An 18275-nucleotide genomic window follows, 5' to 3' on the forward strand; every position below is an offset into this window, starting at 1 on the left:
CACTTAGCTAACACATTTACTAATATCATACAGAAATCATATAAATAAATAAATAATGAGGCTATTTATTAAAAAAGGAAATTGAATATTTATTAGGAAATGTAAAGTCTACTTTTACAATTTGGCACAAGTAAACCACTGCATAAATGTGCTAACCAACATACCCATGTCATATACAGTACAGATACTTAATAACTAATCTACTATAATTGAAAGCATTAACGTATGCTATGTTTTTGTTTTCACAAGCTTTGCAGACATAATATCAATTCCACTTTTAAATAATAAGTCACCTATAGCTTTCGTCATGAGCCACGGCTGTGTTCAAAATGACATCAATGTTTTTAAAGTGCACTACAAAGACAACGCAATTGTAAACATGAAGATCGCTAAAACTGAACTGTAAAAATTACTTTGAAAGCAAATTACACCTAAGAGAGCTGACTTTAATGCTTTGCAAAAAAAGAATTCCAAGTTCAAATGTTGGAATGTTCTAAATGAATAAGGCATAGGGGGGATTACTGGTAATAGAACACAGCTAGGAACTATGTTTCTAACTACAGCTCCAGAGGTGTAGTTGCAAGCATACAGTTTGCGACACAGTTTGCGAATGTTCGTTGGAACGATGGATTTGGGAAACGCCAAATCAACAAACTATGTTTGTAGCGATGGAACTTGCAACCTTAGTTGGCTAATGATGGTTTTCGGAAACGCACCCCTGGTTGATTTGTAATGAGACAATTAGAGTTGTAAAGAGTGAAAAGTGAAAAACCACTATGAAAGAAGCACTGACAATTTGAACAGCAGTATCCACAAAATACAGATATAAGGACCGCAAAACTACAACAACTAAATTTCTCATTACACACCATTTGTATTTCTAACCTTTTTATGGAGAGATATCTAGATGCAGACATGGTGCAGTTGCAATCTGAGCTGCTTGCAATTCTTTTTAATACCCACACTTAACCCTACCCGTCACAGTGACCTCACCAGGTACATTGAGTGCATTGTGTCTGACATTGCATCTCTGCATCATGATGGCTGCATTCAGATACTATTGTTTTTTTGGCCTACCTTTTATTGTTTTGTAGAAAAATGCACTTATATTAGTGGTTTTGCCACATTTGCATTGTATTTGAAGTGTTTTGAATGCAAAGAAAAATAAACAGTGTTGACTTGTGATGCATGTTATGGATGTTTATTAAAAACAAGCTATGTAAAATCAATTGTTCCGGATCTTTGACCTAATAAAAATTCAGATTTGGACCTTTTAATGCAGACCAAGGCTATTCAATTAGTTTGTCATGGGGGCCAGTTCATAAAAAGCATGCAAAATGAGGGGCTGGAGAGTTATGACTTGCAATATGAGTGATGACACAACAGTATATAAGAGTCCATATGTTGTATTTTTGCTCCTTAAGACACCCACGTTGTACTTTTCTAAATTAAAATTTTAATATATTGTATTTTGAAACTACAAAATATCAGTGCATTGGGCTTTTGTAATATTACAATATTGCTTAAGTAGGCTTCTTCTGCATTCAAACACCTTCATATGTTATCTTTTGAACTGCATACCAATTATGGATGCAACAATTATAGATTTTGGTTGTACGATTATATAGTCTGAAGAACAATTATGGTTTCACGGTTATCACGTCTAATGTAAATTTAAGATTTATATTAGGTAAGTATTTAAATTAACTGTTGTTATCATCTGCGTTCATACATACATAATCATTTTCATTGTAATTTGTCTAACATATCTTTTGTTTACATTGCACTGAAAACCACGCACAACTCTTACCGCTACAGCGCGACATGTTTTCTACTTGGTGCGTCTGGAATCGCTTCGCTTGCACGCGCATATTGCCATATATTCTATACATTGAAAAAATTGAACTTGCGCAGAGAAAAAAATATGCGATATGTGAATGGCCCGCTGCTAGATAATCCAGTGTGCGTGCGTATTAGCCTTGGTGTATAAGCTCGAAACTTGAAACAGGTGGCATAACTTTGTTTAGTTGAAGCAGTTTCGATTCCATACAATAGAAACACGCCATTGAGAAGCCTTTACGAGTAAGTATCCAAATGTTTTCGGCCGCTCACGCCACTCACTTGCTTAATGTTAGGTGACTCGTGCTGTATTGAACAGATGCACGTCACTTCATAACTACAGCGTCCGTTTTTGACTGAACTAAATTTATTTTTTGATGTCTTGGTCACCCAATTTGGAAGGCCGAAATGAATTGCCTCCAATTGAATAGCCCTGTTGTACACATTGAGAACCCCTGGGTGACAGGTTTTCGACATTCTTCAAAATACCTTCTTATACGGTCATTGAAACGAAATAAAAAAAAAACTTATTTGAAACAAGTAAAGATTGAGTAAATGATGACAATTGTTTTGTTTTTTTTACTTTTGGGTGAACCACCCCTTTAAATAGCAGTGGGGAAATTGTAAATGGTAGCTCCTTTACCTTAAGCATCTCTTTATGATGCACAGGTCGACTGTTTACAAAGATGAATGACTTATCAGTCGTAGAGGAGCTGGTGGAATTAAAATCTGAGCCTGGTTTGGGAAAGAATCCATCGATGGCGATCTGAGCAAACATAAGACACACTGATTCATGAATACCACAACCCAAAAAAATTCAAGCTTTTACATATATTTCCTGGTTGAAATGTGCATTCAGAAGCTGGTGAGTAATAAACTCAGTCCATGTTAAATCTAGTGTAGTTAATCTTTTATTTCCCTCCCTGCCACCAAACCATACTCATTAATTGTCAGAGCACATTGAGGCTTCCGTGAACTTCCTCCAAAACAAACAAAATGACGCACTGCTGGCCTTCAGCCCACTTTGCAGTAACCAATTAAGACTTCGCTGTGCTATCAGGACCCATTTGTCATCTCCTAACTATGTAGTGGCCAAGTTTGCTAAAATGTGCAATGTTTCTCTTGGCTAAAGGCAGCACCGGCGAAGTGGCGGGATGAGAAACGGCTCCAAATTAATCAGTGATCTAGGGCTGGATTGTGATGCTAGAGCTCACAATTTGGAATTAACAAGCACAGCAGTTGGCTGGCAAGAGGACATTTTAATTGGAGTCTCTGACAAACCTGATAATCAGGGGTATTGTGACTTTCACAATCAACACTTATGTTCTGTATACTTTGCCACATTTGTCAATTACGGTGGCGTAGGTGGCCCAGTCCTTTCTGTTTTGTGCACTGAATGGAGGTTATTATTCTGGACTCTTCCAGCGCAGAAGGATCTCGGCCACAGCACAAAAACAGTCAACTGCAAACCCGCTTCAGAAAACCTGTAACCATTCCAACGCAGAACCAAAATAAAGCTCTTCTGATTGACTCTATATGTAAACAATAATGGAATAAAAACTCGTTAGAAAGTAAAAACAATCCCACCGCAGAGTCTCTATGAAATTCTGGAAAATACATACGACTCAAATTAATGTTTCAATGCTGGAATGAAGTGGATTATCTCATCATCTTTCATGTTGACATCACATGACCACCACCAGATGAATACTACAGCACAAATATTATCGGCTGTTCACTTGTTTTAATTTAGAATTTAAATAAAACCCCAATTAAACGGTAATACACAAATAGGTGCACATTCAATCATTTAATAGTGTGTATAAGCAACTCTTCAGAAACAACTGACAGTTGTGACCTAAATATGATTTTTATTAATATGTTTGTGTGTTTAACACCAAGCCAGCTTCTATAGCAACCTTATTTTCATTTAGAATATTAAATTATACAAATTAAGGCTGCACATTATATTGTTCTAGCATCAATATTGTTGTGTGTGCATCCGCAATAGTCACATCGCAGCATCTGCAATGTTAAATTAGGATTAGAGTTGAACAGGAGCCACAGTTCACAAACACAGTCACTGTATAGTTTTTAATTATATTAACCATAACAGCGTGAGAGTCAAGTCGTTTACGTGTTTTTGAGGCACGTGACTGTATGAAGATTTTAAAAGAATTCAAGCATTTAAAATTGTGCCGTTTGTAACTTTAATAATGTTTAACTTCATTGAATTATTTATAATATGAAGACTGCAGTATTCATTTACAGTTGATTATTTAATTACTGTATACCTGTATACTGTTAGACACCTCAAAACTTTGTTTATTTCAAATCTTTTGCTCTATTTTATTTACCTATGCTGGTAGATTGTTCAATATTATATTCACCTCTTACAAAATCACCCAAATCAATTTAAAATTATGATTTTTTTCCAAATAGAGCTTTAAGTCATCTGGTGAAATTGTTTTCATATCGCAGAAAAATTAAATATTGCAATGACAGATTTTCCCAATATCGTGCAGCCCTAACACAAATTTATTAGCAACTAAGTTTTCACACACACTCAAGCTCAGAAGATCTCCTGTTCTTGGCTTTAATATGCACAGCTAGTGTTTTTCAGCCAATGATGAACTTCCGGTGAGAGCTTTATGTGACTATTTTCAGCTTCATTAGGTTCCTTTTACAGCATCGCTGTTGTAATTAAAATATAATCAGTTAAATAGACTTAAGCATTTATTTGGTTGTTAAAGCATAAAAGAGATGAAAGACTGTGTAAACGCAGGCACCGTCATTAGCTGCAGGCCAGCACAGAAACTCCATTGAAAATACTGAAGTAAAATTAATTTCCATATTTTGAAGACATGGCGCAAAAAAATATAATTTAATGCAGTGCTTCTTGTTTGGTCTGAGACCCACTTTATATTGCATCTCAGCCAGGCTGTGAAGATTGCTGGTATTTAAAGAAATCAGATCTTAAACACGGCGATTTTGTGTGGGATGATAATTAACCGGAAGCCCTGGGGCTGGCTGACTGAAATTAAAAGTCCTTGTGCATTCACCCCATTGCTCACTTGTTAATTCCCTGAAATTTCAATTTACTGAACTGAATTCTTACCATATCATTAAACAATACCATTTTCCCTCAGTAAAATAATGACACATGTTCAATAAATATTTAATATAATGTTCATGCTTCAAAACGAAACTAAAAATTCTTTAGATCCAATCACTGTGAATCAAGCCCAATATTTATCATGATAATTACTGATATCGATGGATCAGAAAAATGTTATTGTGATTTTTAACCATATTCCCCAACCCTAGAGCCTAGTCACACATGAAACGTTCAGCTAACAGGTTAACTGAAAATAATTAACTGAATTAGGCACAGCTATCCAATCTGTATGCATGACAATTTATGAAATAAAGTGGAGTAAAAAAAAGTACAGTATTATGTTAATAATTTAGATAATAATTAAGTAAAAGTTTCCCAAAATAAAAAAATTATTTGATTCTAGAAAAAAAAAAAAAAAAAACACGAAATTGCATAAAATTGACACTGGGGTTTTTTGTTTTTCTATGATATATACAGTGGGGAAAATAAGTATTGAACACGTCATGTTTTTCCTGGGAATACATTTCTAAAGGAGCTGTTTACATGAAATTGTACCAGATTTTGGTAAAAACCCAAACAATACAAACATAAAAATAAAACAAAACAAAAATATCTGAAAAATTTGTTGTGTGTAATAAATAACAATGAAATGACACAAGAAGAAAGTACTGAACTGCTATATAAAAGGCTTTTTGTGCCTCTCATATGGAGAATGAATTGCTCAGGTGTGAGTTTTTCACAGACTTCAACAGAGTGTAAAAATCTTGATGGTTCTGTGGGTCTCGTCTATCAAATCTGGTCATTATTTTGTATTTTCTATTAGATTCAAGTCAGATGATTAGCTGGGCCATTGATTTTCAGCTTGATTTTCTTTCTCTGAAAGCATTTGAGAGTTTCCTTGGCTGTGTTTTGGATCATTGCCTTGCTGAAATGTCCATCCTGGTTTCATCTTTACCCTCCCGGTAATGTAGATGTTAAACTGAAGCAGCTAATATCAATTTACAATGACGAAGGGCAGAGAGTTGCTGAAGAACTACTGAGAGATTTCAGCTGCTGTCTGGGCTTTCACTGCCATTCTACAGCTCCCTTTCTTCATGTGTTCAATACTTTTTCCCTGTATCATTTCATTTTATTAAACATAACTTAATTTGTACACTGATAAGATTTGTTGTCTTAGTATATATGGATTTCTTTAGTTGTTATCAACATCTGGTGAAAATTTCAAATATGAAAATTAGAAATATGTTTTTTAAGAAAAATTTGAACGTTTTCAATACTTATTTTCCTCGCTGTATATTGCAATTTGAATCCAATTTCACCAGATGAATTGAATAGCTCTATTAGGAAATAATTCATCATTTTAGATAGATTGGGATGATTTTGTAGGAAAGTGTATCTGCAAAAAAATAACAGTAACAATTTGTCACAATAATCATGATAGGAAATGTTCCTACCATTACATCTATACTTATCTGCTACTGAAGTTTACTTTCAAATAAATAAATACATAAAACGGAATGCACCAGGGCAATCTGCAAATGGCTTCACGTGTCAAAGCCGTGAGGGGTGGGGTGAAGGGTTAGCGATGGTCTTGGCATTGGGCTGGACCTGATGATGAGTGTGCACCTAATGACTGATTACTCCAACAGATCCTCCTCTCAAAGCCATAAATTAACTCCTGGTAAAACCCACCAATTCCTAGAATGCTAGGATGACTTACAACTAATAAGTGGTAAGCAAAGATGCATTCTCATCTGGCACATGGCTTTACAGAATATTGGCAAGACTCAGCTAAAACCATCCATCGAGTGTAGCTCTATACGCAATGTGTCCTGCTATACGTTCAGCAGGAGAGGATCGAGCTGCCAAAAACAGCCCGAGCCAAATCCCGAAGTGTGCCTACAGAGAATTATTCCTACATGAAGGCGAAATGCAAGCAGGGACTGTGCAAACCGCAGCGCTCCACTCAAACGCATATTCTGTAAAAGGACACTTAGCATGAATAAATCACACTTAAATGAGCCAGCAAATTTAGACAATGCTAGCGTTGTGCATTCTTCATCAGCCTCACATATCAAAGTAGGACACCATGTGTGCACCAACAATAGCATCCTCTCCAGCAGGGCAGCGATGAGATCAGGCCAAATGCCTAAATTAGAATCACCATGTCATGCATGTACTGTATGACCTATACAGTTCTGCGTAATAGGGAGATAATTATAGAACGAGAGGCAGAATCAGCGACAGGAGAGCCTTTAGCTGAAAGAAGGGGAGATAAGAGAGTGTTATTGCTGACGAAGGTAGAAAAGGTCAAACGGTTCGTTTGAAGGTAGAGGGGGAGAAAATGACCAGAAGAAAGGAACATTAGTCTTTCCTGTTATGTAACCCCTATACATTTTAAATTAATATGCTAGAGTTGAAATTAAATTATTTTATTAATTAAAAAGTGTGTAAATTGAATATAAAATATTCTTTAAATTAAATATATATTTCATTTATTTATCTATCTATTTATTTATTCTATTTGCCCTGGTTATGATTAGGTACTTTATTAAGCCTGAACGTGACACCTAATAGGAGGTAAATAAAAATTTAGAGTTAGTGTTGTCAAAAAAAACCAAAAACGATATATATATCGATAAATATTGATACCAAAATCTTTAAAATTATACAATCTTGGTTTTGGTTAGTATCGATATTGGCTTTGCTCCCTCCCTCACACTCTCTCTTCTCACCAGCAGGGAGACGAATAATTAATAATAATATTAACATTTTAACACGTTTGTTTTAATCAGGAAATATTGCAAATTAGATATTATTTTTGTTTAATTATTGCCCTTTAAACTTGCTGATGTACCGGATAAAAGCACTATAAAGTTTAGTTATTTTTCCATTTTTACTTCATTTGCATACTTGCAGAATTTATTCCCCACAGTATCTAAAATAGTATCGAATATCGGTATTTTTTCGATAAGTACAGTCAAAGACTATAAAATACACAAGACATGTCACTCGTATTGTTGTGAATGGGGGAAAGTGTAACGGTGAATATGAAGCACCGCCTACTAGTACAGTAGCCAATCAGCAATCAATATAGACTGATGATTCTCCAGGGGAGAAGTTCGGATCAGATGCATGCTTTTACGACAGTTTTTGTGGTCAACAAACACACTGCAATCTCAGCGAATACTCACTTCACAAACATAAGAAATATGTCCACATAAAGCTTGATTTCTCTACTTTTAAATGAGCCCACTACACTTGAAAACAAATGTTTTCTGATTTTGTAATCTGCATGAAACGAACGCGAGGTGCATTTCGTCTTGTCAAACACACATTACATGACAGCAACTACTCGAACTTGTAAACAAAGAGTCGTTGTCATTTCTGGAGGAGATTCATCATCAAGAACAGGCTGTGGATTACTTCAGAGGACCAACGCGATCAAACCAAGCGGCAACCTCCCGCTCTCTCTCGGGAAGCCAATACTGAAGTAACTGAAACTGCAATTCATCAAAATTCCGCTAGTCCTGGCTCCATAATAGAGCAAGTTGCAATTGAGCCCACTGTTAGAATGGCCAATTTTACAACAGAAAAAAACGTGTTTACAGCCTGGTACAAAGAACGATTTTGGTTCATATAGCTATTATTACCCTCCATAACAACTGTGAGGGGGGTGAATTTTTTTATAACTCCTCCATTTCCTTTATATTAGGTTATATTAACTTTGCATAATTAAGGGCGTGGCCACTTGAGTGACAGCTAGGTCTCGCTGGTCGCCGTCACTTCACCTCAGCTGAATCCGGCAGATTAGCCACTGACCTCGGCATATTCATCGTATTTTTGTTTTGTTTTATGTGGCTTTACACAGTCAGCTGCCTTTTGGACTTCTTTCTTACAATTGTCAGATGATATGGGATGCTGTGTGCACTTAATTGTGTTCACAAATCATTCACGTGGCCTCCGTTTCCCATGTGAGTAAAGTTATATACTTGTATACCATCTCTATAAATGTATTTGTTTTATTTAAGATCATTTATCATTAATATTTTTCTTTAGACCCATAAAGCACTCCAGAATTTGCCAGATTGATTAGCTGTAGGCTCTAGATCAGTCATCTGAAGCGTTGTCATACAGTGTTATGCTGGAGTTCATCAATAGTCTTGCATTTACTAACACAGACTATAATTAAAGTGTTTGGAAGTAATTCGCGTTTTCCTCCTGTAGAAAAACGTCATAAGAACAATGTTTAGTGGCTCACTGTATTACAACAGTGTTTTTAAAAGTCTAAACACTTTATTGATATAGTGTACAGCCAAGCACATGTGGTCAGAACACAAACGAGTCGCAGGTAATGAAGTATTAAGCGTTTCTCCCAAAGTAAAGTCTGTCTGCTAGGTCTAAGCAAAGTGCCAGCAGGCGTCTGTAGCTCCGCCCACTCTCCGCCTCTTTGCCCTTATTTGGTATCCCGCCGTGGGTGCGATGACGCGCGAACAAAATGGCGACGGTTGGGCCGCGCCTACTAGTAGCTTCTTTTGCGCTCTTCAGAACCTATGGGTGACGTCACGGATGCTCCGTCCATATATTTTACAGTCTATGGATCAAACGATTATTATCCAGATGATAATGTGTAGAATGGCCATAAATGAGGTTGGTGTCATGATTGCTTTCCTTTCGAGTGCACATGCGCATTAGCTCGAGCAACCTAAAAAATGCAGATTTTATTTCATTTGAACGTTTAGAAATTAAACAGTTGCTGTTTAATGTTATTGGTGATTCCAAATATGTAATCGTAAGTTTGGCAAACAGTTTGAGAATTTGATGTTTCCCCATTCAGACAGAATGCCCTAGCATACTGTCCGAGAGGCATTTCAAAGATGGCCGGCAAGTGAAATGACTTGTCTTAAAGAGACTTTGGTACCGCTTCGAAGTTGGAATTTCCAGTATTGCGATAACACTATTTAGAGCAGGGGTAACCAATCTCGGTCCTGGAGGCCCGGTGTCCCTGCAGGGTTTTGTTCCAACTTGCCTTAACACACTTGCCTGGGTGTTTCAAGTATACCTAGTAAGACCTTGATTAGCTTGTTCAGGTGTGTTTGATTAGGGTTGGAGCTAAAATCTGTAGGACACCGGCGCTCCAGGAACAAGTTTGGTGACCCCTGATTTAGAGTATACGAGAATCATCTGTGTCAAACTGAACTTCATTTAGGTTATTAAAGGAACAGTTCATCCAAAAATGAAAATGTGATGTTAATTTGCAAACATTTTACATTGCAAACATGGATACATCTGTATTGGTGTTGAATCATCGACATTTTAGTTTAAATTTCACAGAGTAAATCACAGTAAAACAGTTTTATGTTTTTATTAGGGATGCTCTGATCACGATTTTTGCAGCCGATACAGAGTACAGATTCCTTGTTTTTGTGATCAGCCGATACCAAGTCCCAATTCTGAAGCTTCAAGCATTATATAACTTTAACATTGCATAACCACATTTTCCCTCTATGTATAAGATCTGACCTTACCTAAGAGACTAATTTGCATACATGTAATGGTCAGAAGCAGCTTTAAAAAAATAACAATAGATAAAACAGATGAAAAATGGTAAGAAAAAATACTGACAATGCAATTTAGAAACATTGCTCACGTGTTGTAGTGCTGAGGATGTATAACCCTGGTAGTAAAAAAACACTTGCGATCAGTTCATGAGATCAGCTAGATCAGCGAGTACCAATCGAATCATGAAATGTGATGATTGGCCGATACCGATCTCCGGCCGATCGATTGGAGCATCCCTAGTTTTTATATTGAATTTCATTATAAATGTGTTTTATCTTATTTTAGATAAACTTTTTACTATAATTGCATATCTACTTATATTTCAATTGAAATATTAGTCAAATTTATTCGATTGAAATTAAAAAAAAGCTTAAGAAAAAAATTACCTTTCGATAATTTCATGACAAAATTACAATTTGAAATCAGACCTGTATCAGGTTAAGGACCACAAATACAGCTTGCTCAAATCAGATTAGAATAAGATCTGATACCACATGGTTTGTGCTGTTTACATTGCAAAAAAAAAAAACATTCCCAAAGTAGCTGAAGTAGTTAAATTATCGTAATCTCACTGTTATTTTTGTGATATTCTAAACATTAAAAGGAATAGATTAAAGAGTAGGTCATATGGTATTTTAAAGGACCTTAATATTGTGTTGGGAGTCCCCTACAACACGTTTAAATGTTGTCAGAAAACATTGTAACTTTCTCAGAATGTTTTTTTATTTATTTAGGGTCTGTAAAGCCCTCCCCTCCATAAGCAAACTCTATTCTGATTGGTTAGCTGGTCAAGCCAGTTTTGATTGGTTTTTCCATATCTATTCTGTGTCAGAAACTAAATGCCTATTTAATAGTATTTGTATTGAGCGGTCAGGCAGGGATTTTTCTAATGTATTAGTTTGATTGTGTCGAGGTAGATTGGTATCAGGTTAAAAATTAGAAAAACTTGTTAACCTTTTCCACTTACATTACAATGGACTTCATGGTAGGTCTTTTTATTACTTCTAGAGCATTTCTCCAAATTTACAGCCAGCTTTCCATGATAGTGAACATTTGTAATCCAATCAAATGGCAGTAAGGCTTTGTCTGTTGTAATCTGAAAATTTTCTGCTACACAGAATTAAGCAACATTTATAATGGTTAGATCACATTTATTGCTAAATTTGCTAATATTTCATAGATTGTAGAAAAATAAGAAGGATTGCATTTACTAATTATAGTTAACATTCGATTGTATTGAGTAGAAGTTTTGTAGACATTAAATATGTATGTACAATATACACTACCTGACAAAAGTCTTGACCTCAATCACAGTTGTTTTCTGATGAATCATCTGTTGAATTGCATCCTAATCATCACAAATACTGCAGAAGACCTTTTGGAATCCGCATGGACCCAAGATTCTTACAGAAATCAGTCAAGTTCAGCAAAAAAAAAAAAAAATCATGGTTTGGGGTTACATTCAGTATGGGGCGTACGAGAGATCTGCAGAGTGGATGGCAACTTCAACAGCCTGAGGTATAAAGACATTTGTGCTGCTCAGCAAAGTCAGACCTTACTGTCCTAATTAAAGAATTGAAAATCCAGGCATGATCATATTTTATTGTGGTAAAATAAGCATAATCTGGAATCCTTTGCCTTTCATATAAGCCAGTTCTGATACCAAATGATCAACTAGAAGTTAAGTTATTATTTGTTGTTCCTAAAACTTGGATAGACGAAAAGACTTTTGTCAGGTACATTGCAAAGTACAATGGGTCCTGATAATAAAGCTTTAAAATTAAATGTTATATTGTTCAAGTTTGTAACCTACAAAAGTAACTTCAAGTAAAGATCAACTACTTGTATTATTTTATTTTTAACTTAACCGTTTTGACCTGATGTCCATTTAAAAGGACAAATGCAATTAAAGAATAGTACATTATTATTATTATTATTATTAGTTTCATTTCTGAAAGCTTTAAGAAAATGTAAAAATCTACTTCTATGTTTTTTTGAAGCTTGGAACATAATAAAGGTCTGAAGGGCAATACAGAGCTGACTCTTTCTTTATATACATTTATGAATTTATATATTTATATAGACAAATATGTGTTTATTTATCCTGCATTTTTCTTTAACAATTTTGCAAACAGCAAAATAGATATTTTTGGAAAACCCATATGACCTGCTCTTTAACAACAGTAATGTGCTTGAAAAAAATACTGCATAATAGGAGTGACCCAAAAATGCTGAAGATTAGTCAAGCAGGATTAGTTTGGAGTAGCACCGCAGGCAATGAACACATTACACCTGCAGCAAACATTCAGTCTTCATATGCGTGTCAAGCTCACAGGTTTTTTAGCAATTCTGAACACTTTATATCACACACTTTAATGCTTGAACGAATGCTGGCTCGTTGTGTTTGTAGCAGTGTATTAAATCTGTGCCAGAGCAGCGGGATTGTGGACTCTGGCCAACACATGCAGGTTATGTCCCTCTGAGGCCCTTTCACCACGTACATTGCAGTCCCTAAAGGCTCCTTTAATTCACTGCTGCATTTGTCGCAAAGTTTGCCGCATTCGGTCCATAGGTTCACTGCTGACTCTGTAATGTGACCCGTCACTGACCGCTGCAAGGTAAATGCTGCATGACAGCACGTAATATTACAAAGGCACACAGCCTTTCAGTATAGGCAGTTCTATAATGAACTATGACTAAAGTAGCAAAAATTCAGCCCTAAAAATACAATGACCACAAATAGTATTTGAACAGTAAAGTCACATGTTGTAAGAGAGAAAAAAAATCTAATATATTAACAAAACGTTCTAAACATTTCTAGAACTAATGTGTTATGTTTCTGCTATTCGTTTCATCATGGGCCGTTAGTTTCTAACATTATGATAACCTTAGATAAAATATCACGGTACCACAATATTCAGAATTTTTTATTTATTTATTTTATTTTTTTCGGTGTTTTCAACTTTAATGTATAGGACAGTAAAGATTATTGACAGGAAAGCATGGGGAGCAGAGAGAGGGGAAGGATCGGCATGGGACCACGAGGCGGGAATCGAACTCGGGTCGCCGTGAGCACCTGAGTGCATGTGTCGACGCACTAACCACTACACCACTGGCGCCGACCACAACATTATGATTAATGCTCTAAAATATATTCTTTTTAAAAGTCTGAGTAAAAAACAAGAATTTTTTTCCTGCTTTGAACACAATGGCTGCATCCAAAATCACATACTTCCATTCTATATAGTACGCTTAAAACAGTATGCGAGCCAAGTAGTATGTCCGAACTCATAGAATTGAAAACATTATGCGAGACGTATCCAGATGACCTATCACTTGCGATTCTGAAATGTGCATTCAATGAATGCTACACCATCCCATGATGACTGTGAGAGAATTCATGAAGGGGAGTACAGCAACGCAACTGATGCGGGTATCTCATGTGATGATGACAAAATGGCATTCGTAGTACGTCATTTAAAATATTTTAGAGCAGTGAACATATCAGGCTAAATAATTTAAATGAATCATTGACCTCTGCTGCCTTCATTAGTTTTAAAAACCCTGATTTCTTTACAACTTAAAACGGCATCTTGGATATATTTTCTGCTGGAGATACTGTTGTCCTAAAAACAAATGTAAATAAAAAAAAAAGTCTTAGATATACCGTAGGAACGGTATAACAAAAAAGTTTGGCGATTTTAATTCTAATTACACATAAATATCTAGTAATATTGATCATTTAAAGACATACCAACAATAAGGTTAGAGAGAAAAATTCTGTCATCATCTAATTACCCTTTATTTGTTTTAAATAATTGAGTTTCTTTTTCTGTTGAACAGAAAAGTTGTTTTTTTGAGGAGAGCTGGAAACCTGTAACCATTGGCTTCCATAGTATTTGTTTTTCCAATTATGTAAGTCAATGGTTACCTGTTTTCAGCTTTCTTTAAAATATCTTCTTTTGTGTTCAACTACTTGACAATGAGTAAATTTTAATTTTCAGCTGAACTATTCCTTTAAAACAATTAAACAGCCATAATTATATGAAATTTGTTTTTAACACTTTAAAATAGGAGTCCTTTAGCTAATGTTAATACATTAAAATACCATGAACAAACAGTGAACAATACATTACAGTACTTATTCATCTTTCTAAACGTTAATGTTGTTCATTGTTAGTTCTTGCTTACAGTGCATTAACTAACATTACCAAGCCCAAATTTAAATTCTAATAATGACAAAAATTAGACCCAAAATTCTGTACAAGCATTGTTTATACTTAGTTCAAGTTAGAGCATACATGATACAACATTTAATACAACATGCTAAAATGTCTTGTATAATCTTTGCTTGGGATTAGGGTTTGGTGTAAACTGACTGTTATTTACTGCTGTCGTTCATTCAACCAGATTTATGTGTGTGCGAATTGTCCAGAAAATCCTCAGAGCCATAAAAAATTCAATATATAAAGACCACATATAAGCTGAAGTGTTTAATCCCGTCGTGAAAATTAAACGGCTTTATGTAAGGTATAACCTAGGTAAGAATGCTGAGTCATTCATGCAAAAAGTCATTGCTGCGGAATGCACAACCAGGAAAAAGAGAAACAGCTCTCCAGGGAGAGGAAAGCCGTTCGGAATTAAATTGTTACACGAGTCTTTGGGTTTAGCAACCTGACAGAAGTGCAAAGATGTTTAAAAGTAGGTTCGAGCTCCCACAAACACGTATTAATAAAGTGATGCGTGCGACTGAAGCGAACCCTGTTTGCTTGAACATTCTACAAAAATAGTTTCCCAGTGCAGACCGTCACGGATGCTGGTGCATCTGTGGATCCCTACTGCTCATGCTGGAGAGGATAAATATGCCCGTGTTTTCTCAGTGCTTCACTGACCTCTGGTTGCTCCTGGTGATGCTGGACGGGGAGCATGTTGGCTACGGACGCTGCTCCGAGCACGGCCATGAGGGCAGTTCGGTGATCCGACACCCTGGACTTCTGCCAGACCACAGCCTGTAACAACACGGTAAAACGGGTCAAGTTATTTTTCAGTCATCCTAAAATAAGACCACCTGTGGGATTGGATGCTCGCAAAACATGCCATTAAGCACCAATCAAGCTTTCCCAATAAACAGTTATACTCTGGAGAATGTTTGGATAAACCTTCGGCAGATTTCATTAAAGGACGCTTTATGTCATGACGATTTTTCCACCATCTGGCAGCATCAAGCACACGAGCTTCATGCACAACATGACGAGCGCGGTTACGCATATATTTTCACACCTATGCATTTGGCACTTCCACATGCAAGTATATATATATCCAAGGTGTTGATTTCTGAAAGCAATGCGTTCCACTGCTATGAAATCTACAATTTGGTGACTGTAAAGGGATCAGACTAGTAAACAGCTTTTTGAGAAGTCATGAAACCCAATGCAGGGTGAAGTGCAAAGTTTGTGATACGAGATCTGCTTGGAAGTGCTGATGGCATGAAATGGGTGTATGGCCCTCCCCCGATGATCTACAACCTGAGTGATATGAATTTAATGAAAGGTACGTGAGGTCTCGCAGAGCAGGGACAGATACGTTTGCCGTCATGGGGCCAGGCTGTTACAGGACTCGCAAAACACTCAGAGAACTTATAGCACTTAGCTTGTTACTTTAGGATCGTGTGGCAGTGTGAGATTCGAAGGCTTAGTGGTTCAATCTTGCGGTTGGTGTTGCTAATTTTGGAACGAGGAGCGGGCGAAATGTCCACTTTCCCCGAGTTACGCTCTAATTGATGACAGTCAAAAGCTGTCTGAGTTCTGGAAATGCCTGAGCTGTCATCGTAGCTTGCAGAAAAGTCATTTGATCATCTGTGGATTTACATGGGGCAATGTCCTTATTTAAATACTAGTTTTCTTACAAGAGCTTAAAGGGATAGTCCATGCAAAAATGATAATTCTGTCATCATGTAATCACCCTTTGTTTCAACTCTTTATGAGTTTCTTTCTTCTACAGAACAGAGTAGATGTCTTATTTGAAGAATGCTGGAAACCTGTGACCATTGGCTTCCATAGTATTCATTTTTTTCTACTATGGAAGTTGATGGTTACAGGTTTTCAGCATTCTTTAAAATATCTTCTTTAGTTCTCAGCTACTTCATTGTTGGGTTAACTATTCCTTTAAAACAATTAAACAGCCATTTTTTTAAATAATTATTTTTTAGGGGTTTTCACCTTGATTGGGATAGGACAGTGGAGATTTTACAGACAGGAAAGTGTGGGGAGCAGAGATAGGGGAAGGATCGGCAAAGGACCTCGAGCCAGGAATCGAACTCTGGTCGCCGTGAGCACCTTGGTGCTATGTGTCGACGCACTACCCACTAGGCTATTGGTGCAGACCTAAACAGCCATTTTTATATTAAATTTATGCGTGACACTTTAAAATATGAGTCTGTTAGCTAATGTTAATGTATTTACTACTATGGACAAACACTGAACAATACATTTATTACAGTATTTATTAATCTTTGTAAACATTAATGTAACATTGTTAGTTCTTGCTTACCCACAGTGCTTTAACTAATGATAACAAGCCCAACTTTGGATTTTAATAATGCCAAAAATTCAAGTTAGAGCATACATGATACAATATTTAATTTAAACTACATGCTAAGATGTCTTTTATTATCTTTGCTGATTACTATCAGAATATAAGATATTAAACTGTAACTGCTGCAAGTGAGCACAGAAGTGAAAAGCCACAGCAATAAACAAGTTACATAAGTTCTAATTAACGTTAGCTGAACAGTATTAGCACAAGTGATATCATGCCGTGTGATGGTTTAATGTCACTGAATGTGGGTAAAACCCTAGAGAGTTTTGACACAGTATTTGTTGACGCGTGAGGCCACCTTGTGGTCAATTATACACCAACGATCCAAAGCTGAGGGTCAATAAGACTCTTTTTGGTTCAGCGAGGATGCAGTAAGTATATCAATCAAAAGTGACAGTGATGAGATATTTATAATGATACAGATGATTTCTGTACTAAATACTGCTGTTTATTGAATGAATACCATTAGACCCAATTTTTGGACTTTGAGAATTAAAAGCATTTTAAAAGCATCCAGAGATAAGAAATTGTAACATTGATTTATTTTTATTCTTCATATATTGTACATCAATACTCGTAAAACGATAAACACTGTTTATTTAAATAGTACATTTTTCTTTTTTGTATTTCTCTATACTTGTGGATTGTTTATTGTATTTTTTTATTTTATAATATGCAAAAAGGTACAGGTGAGGGGAGGTTAGGAAATCAGGAAGAGGACAAAAAATGATGATGATAATGATAATAATAATAATAATAATAATAATAATAATAATAATAATAATAATAATAGTAGTAGTAGTAGTAAAAAGAAGAAGAGGAAAAAGAGAAAATAAAAGAAAAAATATAAGGGCAAGAGTAGAAGAAAAAGAAGAAAAGGGAGTAGAAAAATAAAGCGCAACAAACAAAACAATGAGAATAATAATTTTAAAAAAACATTACTATAATAATGATAATATATGAATAATAAAAATCAAAAGTAAAGAATAATATTAAAAAGAAGAATTTAACTAACAATATGATGAATTATTAATAATAATATAATAATAATATTAATAGTGATGATAATAATAAAAATAATAATAATAAAACTAAAAGATCAAGAGGTGGGCAGGAAAACATGATAACGATAATATACTTACGCTGATGATAATAATAA

General features: G+C 35.6%; 1 protein-coding gene across 1 annotated transcript in view; it reads right to left on the minus strand.

The window, feature by feature from the left end:
- The window catches only part of pms1 (PMS1 homolog 1, mismatch repair system component), a 50778-nt gene that overhangs the window by 30242 nt on the left and 2261 nt on the right, over window positions 1-18275 (minus strand). Inside the window, exons 3-4 of the mRNA XM_056465725.1 lie at window positions 15412-15528; window positions 2483-2605 (exon numbers count right to left, since the gene is read on the minus strand). Coding sequence (XP_056321700.1) covers window positions 2483-2605; window positions 15412-15528 — 240 coding nt within the window. The remainder of the gene's footprint in view (window positions 1-2482; window positions 2606-15411; window positions 15529-18275) is intronic.

This window comes from Danio aesculapii, chromosome 9, assembly GCF_903798145.1.
Source record: "Danio aesculapii chromosome 9, fDanAes4.1, whole genome shotgun sequence".
NCBI classification, from domain to species: Eukaryota; Metazoa; Chordata; class Actinopteri; order Cypriniformes; family Danionidae; genus Danio; species Danio aesculapii.